This window comes from Rattus norvegicus, chromosome 4, assembly GCF_036323735.1.
Source record: "Rattus norvegicus strain BN/NHsdMcwi chromosome 4, GRCr8, whole genome shotgun sequence".
Lineage (NCBI taxonomy): Eukaryota > Metazoa > Chordata > Mammalia > Rodentia > Muridae > Rattus > Rattus norvegicus.
The window spans coordinates 151511275-151521572 of NC_086022.1; the positions used below are offsets into that span (position 1 = coordinate 151511275).

General features: G+C 39.0%; 1 protein-coding gene and 1 non-coding gene across 2 annotated transcripts; both read right to left on the reverse strand.

Moving 5' to 3' along the window:
* Positions 1-603: 603 nt before the first annotated feature.
* Positions 604-1536, reverse strand: Or6d15b (olfactory receptor family 6 subfamily D member 15B). The gene has a single exon (NM_001000898.1). It carries the CDS (start codon positions 1534-1536, stop codon positions 604-606), a length of 933 nt encoding a protein of 310 aa, NP_001000898.1.
* Positions 1537-9732: 8196 nt separating this feature from the next.
* On the reverse strand, positions 9733-9804 carry Trnac-gca29 (transfer RNA cysteine (anticodon GCA) 29). Its single transcript has one exon. It is a non-coding gene; the product is annotated as a tRNA-Cys (tRNA).
* Between the last annotated feature and the right edge of the window lie 494 nt (positions 9805-10298).

Below are 10298 nucleotides of genomic sequence, written 5' to 3' on the forward strand. Positions count from 1 at the left end.
TCAAATAAAACCACTAATTGTTTTAATTACTTTACCACCACTGGTAAATAATTATTATTTCTGCTAAAGCCTGTTTATGCATGGAAGAGAGCACAGTTAAGCTAGTATAGTTGAGTATTTCAGAAATCTCAAGCGTATAGTTCTTAGCATTTTGATTTAAAAGTTCAATAGATTTTGCAAATAAAATCTGTTGCCAGGTTGTGTGTTGATGCCTCTTATACCAGTATTTGGGAGGCAGAGGCAGGCAAATCACTATGAGTTCTAGGCCAGCCTGTTCTAAAGAGTGAGTTCAGTACGATGAGGGCTATTTGGCGAAACTCTATCTTGAAAAGCCAAAACAAACAAAATAAAATTGATTGCCAAAAATATGTGGAACAGGCACACACACACACACACACACACACATACACACACACACACACACGCGCATACACACACACACACTGCATTAAAATGTATTTTACGAGGTGACAAATTCTGCATTTTGTGGAGCTATTTATAAGGAAGGATTGTGAACTCGAACTCTCAAGGGCCGAGGCATTGATTAAAATGGAGAAAGCATAATTTCTGAGGTTTTCCACTCCGAGAACATGTGAAGCTTTTCTACCCCGATAATTTTTTTCTGCAAAGAGTCTCCCTCAGAGCCTGGTGGACCTGCTTGTTGCGCAGGGTGTAGATGACAGGATTCAGAAGCGGTGTGAATACCGTGTTTACGAGAGCAGCCTCTCTGTTGGATTCAAGCCTGCTGGTTTGCCTTGGTTTCACATATATAAATACACAGCTGCCGTACATCAGAGAGAGGACCATGAGGTGGGATGAGCAGGTGGAGAAAGCTTTCTGTCTCTCCTTGGCGGATGGGAGACGCACTATTATGACTACTATGTTGCTGTATGCGATGGTGGTTATGATGAGAGACGAGAGAAGGATAATCAAAGCAACGGCAAACGTCAGAGCTTCAGCAGATCTGGTGTCAGAGCAGGAGAGGTGGATCAGAGGGCTGAGGTCACAGAAGAAGTGTGGGATGAGGCGGGGGCCGCAGAAGGATAACTGAGAAACCTTCACTACTAGCCACGTGATCAGGGTGAAGGTCACAGCAAGGCTGGCCATGATGAGGAGGACGCAGGTCCTCAGGTCCATGATGGTGGGATAATGCAGAGGCTTGCAAATAGCTACACACCTGTCCACTGACATCACAGCCATGAGAAGAGAACCAAATGCCCCGATAAATAGAGTGACGAAGGCTTGTATGAAACAAGCGACAAAGGAAATTGTTTGTTTCCCTAAAAGAAAGATAGCCAACAATTTGGGAATAACAGCGCTCGTAAAACAAGACTCCCCGAAGGAGAAAACACCGAGGAAAAAGTACATGGGGCTTTTCAGATGGGCACTGGTGCAGACAATGGAGACAATGACGACATTTCCGGTGATGGAGGTCAGGTTTGCCAGCAGGTTCAGTGAGAAGAGAAGCCTGCCCAGGTGCTGGACAGCAGGAAATCCCTCCAGGATAAATTCCTGGACAGTTGTCCCGTTTCTCATCCCTGCTGTGTAAGACGACTTACGGTAAAGAGATCACGGAGAACAGAGGTGTTCTCACAGTGCACACAACCAGGTCATTCAGTTCAAGGTGTGGTGAAGACAAAATATAAAGTCGCATGCTATTTGCTTTACTTTTGACATGAGCCAGTGTGTTCCTAAGTTTAACTATAGTACACAATTATTGCATATTATTCTTTGGTCCAGATATTGCTATTATTACCGTCACCACTTACACTACTATACTGGCCAACTGACATCAGTGTTCCTCTCTGTCCCCACAATATTGAGTAATAGGTTCTTGCCACCCCTGTTTCACCAGAAGAGATCAAAACCTTCAGAGTGTCAGAGATATTAAAGCCTGTATTATAACTGGGACTCACTGGAATCCAAAACTTCCTGCTGCTTCTCAATATTATGACAAAGTATCTTTAATTTGTCCTATTTATACTTACTTAATGTTATTATAACTGTGGGGGGTAATGTATGTGGGTGTAAGAGGATGATTTGCAGGAGTCAGTTTCTTCTTGCATCCTCTGGGTCCTGGAGATCAAATTCATGGCCTCAGGCTTGGTGACAAAGACCTCAACTTGCTGAAGTAGTATTCTTGTAGGAGAAAACGTCCAACTGACAGTCTCCAAACCTATGTGAGAGCTTCACTCCATTGACACTGCACTCTCATTCTTCACGTATTTGTAATGACATATGGGGCACATAAGGGCAGAGTAGCTCTTAGATCTGTTTCAAAATGGCCACATAACATAAAGGCTCTGAGATGGCCATCACAAAGGACCTTACCAGTACAGGGTAAACCAATGACATAAGCTTGTTCTTCTGGGCTCTATCTTAGCACATAAGAAGATACTGATGGCAGTTCTCACAGCATAAACCAACTAGGAAGAATGATCCAGACACACTACACTAGCCCCTTAACTCATTGCAACTTTATCATTCTTTCATCTCATCTGAGGGTCCAGTTGCTGGCAGCAGGCTGGAATATGTGTCTGTCCCACACTGTCATGGCCAAGATCTGCATGCACTGAGTACCTCACTCTCCTTCATGCTTCAGGACCTGCAGAGCAGCCTAAGAAACATTCCAGCATGCTGCTCACCTCTCTGCTGTGCATCTGGCCTTTCTTCCACATGGCTTTCTCCTTTGTAATCCCACAGAACGTAGTGCAGAAACCATCTCTGTTGGACTATATCGAGAATGAAAGTCTCCAAAAACACAAGTCTAATACGTGTTTGATGATTTCCCCACAAGAATTTGGTCACTAGCATGATGTCCCTAGGCAGGGAACAGTGTTCTCTCAGAGCTTGTTATAAGTAGAAGGAATAGAAAGGAAATGTTATGCACAGCTGGGCTCCCTAGAGACTTCTAATTGGTCACTTTTGAGAACAAGAATTATTGATAGAATACTGTGTCTCCTATCTAGGGTGACAGGTACTGCATACTGTCCTCTGCTGAGGCAATTTACTTAATTTTCTAAGGTTTCTCAGGTTTCATCTTGGATATTTCCTATTTATTTAGGTCAAAGTCCAGCCTTACATTTTCTACAGGCAGTGTGGGTACTGAGGCCAGAGCAATGTAGCCAAATGCAAATAAGTGACCGTAAACGATTGGGCCTGATCTTTTGTTTTTGTCAGAGTTATGGAGAAGGTACAGAAGGAAGATGTATGGGATAGAGTATATTTCACCTTCATCTGTCCACCTATGTATGTGATAATTGTTTTCTTTATGTTTGAAATTAATTTAAATTTAAACTATTTGTGTGTGGGCACCAGCTGCTGGTGTTTTTGTCAGCAGAGCATTTTCTTTGCTGGCCCAGCCTTCTTTTGGGGGGGGGATTTTAATCAGTGGGAGGATGTGCTCCAGTTTTATTCTTCAGCATTTTCTTTTTTTTTCTTTATTAACTTGAGTATTTCTTATTTACATTTTGATTGTTATTCCCTTTCCCGGTTTCTAGGCCAATATTCCCCTAACCCCTCTCCCTCCCCTTCTATATGGGTGTTCCCCTCCTCATCCTCCCCCCATTACCGCCCTCACCCCAACAATCACGTTAACTGGGGGTTCAGTCTTAGAAGGACCAAGGGCTTCCCCTTCCACTTCTGCTCTTACTGGGTTATTCATTGCTACCTATGAGGTTGGAGTCCAGGGTCAGTTCATGTATAGTCTTTGGGTAGTGGCTTAGGCCCTGGAAGCTCTGGTTGGTTGGCATTGTTGTTCATATGGGGTCTCGAGCCCCTTCAAGCTCTTCCATGGTCCAGCCTTCTTCATGAGGGAAATGCATTCCTACTTTTCCATAGAGATAAAGGGAAAGCTAGGGTTCTCCTGACACATTAAGCCTACCTAATCATTATATATATATATATATATATATATATATATATATATATATATATATATATAATCATGGCAGGAAGCATGGCAGTGCACATGTATAACGAAATGTAATAAAGTGCTTCCACAGGCTAGAGAAAAATAGTTTCTCATCTCCCTGTTCTTGTCTTGTTTCACTTAACATAATCTTTCGTTTTATTCAGGCTACTAAATAAATCATAATTTTATCTTAGTGGTTGACTATCAGAGTATGCATCTGTAATAAGTGAATCCCCTTATAATTCAGAGATGTAGGTAGACATTGCTGTAAGGCATGTGAGCCTGAGAACGGAGAAGCTGTTGCTTAGTAACATTTGATCTTGGGGCTTCTTCTCTTGGCTACTTTAAGTTGGTTTCTGGAAACAGATCTCTACTCCTGCAGTTTATGGCTTTACAGTTCAAACAGGGATCACACATTTTTCAATACAAGATGTAGAGAATTGAAGTTGGCACTGAGCTGGAAGCAATATTCTTGCTAGGTGGCTTCTGTATTCCAGAAAATGGTATACATGCAAATTGGGAAGAAAAGGTGTATACAGTCTTAATGATTTGTGAAGCCAATGAAAGGCAATTCTACCCAACCACACAACTTATGTCCACTGGTGGCATGACTGTTTGGCATAGCCCACAGCTCCTGATTTGATTTCAGTCCCACTTTACAGGAAGGAATTTGTGCCTGGTACTATAAACCCAGTTTAAAAAATCCTTGATTAAGGGAGGGGTCTTCTGACTTAGGGAGAAATTTACAATTGTGTCGCTAAATTAACAAAGCCCCAAATGCTTCTTAAATACTTACATTTATACTCACAGACAAATGATATGCTCAGACTTAAAGCACTTTTTTCCCCTTTTCACTGCTAGATTGTGAGGTGACTTCTTAGAGATGTTACATTTGAACCTGCCATCATCAACCCTACTTTACAAAGCCAAGGCAAATATCAAAGCTTTCTTCAATGTTCCTATGGTCCCCACAATGAATAAATAGCCTAACTAATCCTAAAACATTGGCTCATTCTGCCTCAACCCAGGCAAACCTGGATCTCTCCTTCGTAAACTATTGACTTTTTTATGATTCTTTTTTAATACATATATACATAGTTAAATAAATACAACCTGCTGTGTCAGGTCAGTATGGCCTGTGTGTATACGATTTCAGGACTGAACACTTTGCTTTCAAAAACAATTAGGGGCTCCTCCCTGGGAGATGCTGACGCTCCCTTTTTCTGCGATCATTAGTTACCTATAGCTCTGGTCTAGTTGTGAGAACCTGTGAACTTTCCCCTTCTGAATTAGCATATTTACTGAAATTTTATTGTTCAGATCTTGATTAGGCAGCTATATTGTTGTGGTGTCATGAGTATAGTTTCTCTGTCCTTTTTTTGAAGACACAATCTTGCAGCAGACTTCCTGGTTCTCTGCATTTATAACCTTTTTTTCTCTCTTTTTGGAGATGTTCCCTGAGTCTTAGGTTAAGAGTTGTGGTATTCCTTAAGGCTGAGCTCCACACAATCCATGGCTTTTGTATTGTGAGCAGTGGTGGTGTTCTGTAGTAGCCTCCATTTGCTGCAAAGAGGTGCTTCTTTCATGAGAGGTGGGCAAAAGGGTAGGTTTTAGAATGCAGCTAGGGGTCAGTTTTCTAGTAAAGTGGTTATGACACTTCATGATAAAAGCAAATTTAAGCAGCATCTATCTACAAATCCAGCCTCACAGAAGGTGCTAGTATGCCAACTTTAACAGGAAGAAGATAACCATATCTCCAAAACAGCAGAATAAATAATCCCAGACGAGCAAATCAGAAGAGGGGAAACAAACACCACCACCACCAAAACAACAACAACAAAAATAACAACAAAATAACAAGAATGAACAAATAGTGCTCATTGATAACTCACAACAGCAATGATCTCAATTCACCAATAAAAAGACACAGGCTAACAGGTAGAGGTGAAAACAGGCTTCATCCTTCTGCTGTGTCTAATAAACATACCTTAACATCAAAGATAGACATCATCTTAGGGTTAAATAATGGGAGAATATATTCCAAAGAAATGAATCTATGGAGCAAACCAATTTAGTCATTTTATTTTCAGACAAAATAGACTTTAAACCAAAACTAATCAGAAGAGATAAGGAAGAACCCTATGTTCTCATCAATGGAAAAAAAACCACCAAAAGGACATTATAATTTTTAACATCTATGCACCAAGCACAGGGGAACCCAAGTTGATAAAAAACCACTGCTATAGCTTAAATACATATTGACCCTCACAAACTACCCTGATAGTGGCAACATCAATATCCCACTCTTGCCAATAAACAGTTCATCCAGAAAAAAACTAAGGAAAGAAATGCTGGAATTATCTCATATCATAAATCAAATAGACCTAACAGATATTTACAGAACATTTCATTAAAATACAAAAGAATATACCATGTTCTCAGCACCTCATGGAACTTTCTTCAAAATTGACCACATATTGAGACACAGAGCAAGTCTCAACAGATACAAGACAATAGAAATAACACCTTGCATTGTATCTGACCGCCACAGACTAAAGCTGGGTATCAAGAGGAAAAAAATCCAGAAAGATTACAAACGCATAGAGCAATTCACCAAAGAATCAAAAATGGGTAAAGACAGAAATCCAGAAAGAAATGCAAGACTTTCTAGAATTGAATAAAAGTGAATACATTGCATAATAACAGACTCTGAGAAAATCCAGAGAATCATAAGGACATACTTCACAAATCTGGAAAATCTAAAAGGAATGGATAATTTTCTTTATACCTATCACTTTCCAAAGTTAAACCAATATCAGATAGGCAACAGATAGATCTATATTAAACAGACTTATATTCTCTAGTAAAATATAAACAGTAATTAGAAGATTACCAGTCTAAAAGAACTCAGGGTCAGATGTTTTAGCACAAAATTTTGTAGCCTTAGATTTTTCAGATCCTACTTTATTTAGTGTTCTTTAACACTCTGATCTTCCTTCTAGTCCACCAACCAAAGTAGGGAAGAAAGATGGTTAAAAGGACAAAGGGGTGTGGACCTGTTTAGAAGTAGTTCCTTCGAAGCAATTCTAAATCTTCATTATCAGAATATAAGCAGTCCAGTCCAATAGCAAACAGTGACTCAATCCAGCAGAAATTGTGACGCTCCACCAAAAGGAATACTGTGAGAAGCTCTTTGGTGTATTTCTCTTTATAAAGCTACAACAAGTAAATATCAGTGAAGACCAGCTAAGAGTTGCACAACGAGTCAAGCCGGTGAAGACTAGTGAAGCCTTACAAGGCATAGCAATGTAAGAATGTCCTTTCACTGTCTGTTGGGTTCTACTTAGACTCTTTCCAAACATTGCATGCCCTTTCAAGTGTCTGCTCCAGGAAAACTTCACACAACCTTTCACATGTCTGCTTCAGCAAAACCTCCTCTCATAAGACAGCTTCAAGAAAAACATCATGTGACACAGCAGAGTTTCCAAATAAACCACTTCAGAATTATACCAGACATAACACCAGTATTCCTCAAATTATTCCAAAAAGTAGAAACACAAGGAACATTGCCTAATTTGTCTTATGAAGCCAGTTACCCTAATGCCTAAACTACATAAAGACTTAACAAAGAAAGAGAATCATAGGCCATTTTCCTGTATGAACACAGATGAAAAAATTCTCAACAAAATATTTGCAAACCAAATCCAAGAACACATGAAAAAGATTATCCACCATTTTCAAGTAGGCTTCATCCCGGAGAGGCAGGGATGCTTCAATATACATAAATCAATATATATAATTTACCATATAAACAAAATGAAAGACAGAACCATATGGTCGTCTTAGTAGATAAAAAATCAAAAACAAAAACAAAAAAGATACCTTTGAAAAACCCAAAGCTCCTTCATGATAAAAGTCCTGGAGAGATTAGGGACATGAGGGTCATATATCAACATAGTAAAAGCAGTTTATAGCAAGGCCATACAATATCAACTTAAATAGAGATTGAAAGCAGTTCCACTAAAATCACAAAGAAGACAAACTGTATATTCCATGCCTATTTATATAGTTATTGAAGTCTAAGCTATAGTGAGAATACAACTGAAGAAGATCAAGCGGATAAAAATTGGAAGCTAGCTAAAGTAGCTATTTTTGCAGATGACTAATTGAAGTTAAGAGCAGCCACGATGGAACACAGAAATTAGTAAATAGTAACATGGAATTATCAGTGGGAAGTAAATTCTAGCAACATGCAGGATAGGCAGTTAACCAGCTATGGTACTACATAAGGCATATTAAAATATAAGGTCTCTGTGTGTGTCTTTTATTTGGGAACATAAACCATTGAGCTGGGTAGCATCCCCACACAGGGATTTATTAAATATTAATGTTAAAATGATAGTATACATAAGTGATCCTAAAAATTCTACCAGAGAACTCCAATAGCTGATGAACACATGCATCAAAGTAGCTGAATACAAAATTCACAAAAATTAGTAGGCCTCCTATATACAAATGAAAGACTGAGAAAGAAGTCAGGGAAAGAGTACTTTTCAGAATAGCCTAAAAATATGAAATATCTTGGAATTACTCAAACAAAGCAAGTAAACTACTTTTATGATAAAATTTTTATGACATTGAGGAAAGAAATTAAAGAAAATATCAGAAGATGGAATGATTTCCCATCCTCATGGATCAGTATGATAAATAGTAAAGATGGCCATCCTACCAAAATCAATCTACAGATTCAATACAATCCCAATCAAAATTCTAACATAATTCCTGACAGATCTTGAAACAACTATTTTCAGTTTCATACGGAAACACACACACACACACACACACACACACACACACACACACACACACACACACACACATATAAATAATCAAAATGAAACTGCCAAACAATAGGGTAGACAGACAAAGCCCCAACTGGATATCAATTTGTTAACAAATGAAGCTTTCAATACTGGTAATGTGCTTTATCTAATTAAGTTGTTGGACAAAGGGGTCCCACGGGAACACCCAAAACACCCAGGCTGTTGCCAAACTTCTCCACATACTGACAGCAAGGCCCTATTGCTGAAGAGAACACCTATACATTCATTGAAAACAAAGAAGTGGACCTGATACCTACACAGAGTCTTTTCCCCTACTGGTTAGCATCTTTAGTACTACAGATTCAGTGCAGTCCCCATCATAATTCCAACTCAATTCTTCACAGAGATAGAAAGGCAATTCTCAAATTTATCTGGAATAACAAAAAATCAGGATATCAAAAACCATTCTCAACAATAAAAGAACTCCTGGGGGAATCACCATGCTATACCACAGAGCAATAGTGATAAAAACTGAATGGCATTGGTACAGACACAGACAGGTAGATCAGTGAAATAGAATTGAAGACGCAGAAATGATTTTTCCTTTTCAGCCACCCAAGTCCACCCATAACTATTCTATTTCCCTTTCTAAGAAAAAAAACTGTCCCACCCCTAGCCCTGTAATCTATACCTATTCTCTGTAATTCTATGGATTACAGTTTGTTTACCATTGACTTCACAGATAATATCCAGATATAAGTGAATATATGCTACATTTGTCTTTCTGGGTCTAGACTGCCACACTGGGATGATTTTTTCTTCTTCTTCCATCTATTATCTGCAAATTTCATGATGTCTTTTTTTAATGGGTCAGGAATATTATATTGTGTAAATGGACCACATTATTTAAAAAAAACTACTCATCTATTGAGAGCCATTTAGATTGTTTCCATCTTCTGGTATTATGAATGAGGCAGTCATAGCTATGAGAGGATAAGGAGGTACCCAGAATTGAACCAGGGACTTCTTGATCTGCAGTCAAATGCTGAACCACTTAGCTATACCCCCTGCTTAACTTCAAATCTCTGAAGAAAGAAATTAAAGAAGATCTCAGAAAATGGAAAGATCTCCCCTGCTCATGGATTGGCAGGATTAATATTGGAAAAATGGCTATCTTGCCAAAAGTATCTACAGATTCAATGCAATCCCCATCAAAATTCCAATCCAATTCTTCATAGAGTTAGACAGAAAGATTGGCAAATTCATCTAGAATAACAAAAATCCCAGGATAGCTAAAACTATCCTCAACAATAAAAGGACATCCGGGGGAATCACTATACCTGACCTCAAGCAATATTACAGAGCAATAGTGATAAAAACTGCATGGTATTGGGACAGAGACAGGCAGATAGACCAGGGGAATAGAACTGAAGAGCCAGAAATTAACCCACACACCTATGGGCACTTGATTTTTGATAAAGGAGCCAAAACCATCCAATGGAAAAAAGATAGCATTTTCAGCAAATGGTTCTGGGTCAGCTGGAGGTCACCATGTAGAAGAG

Coding starts and splice junctions, on each gene's coding strand:
- Or6d15b (NM_001000898.1), bottom strand. CDS start 1,536: ATGAGAAACGGGACAACTGTCCAGGAATTTATCCTGGAGGGATTTCCT.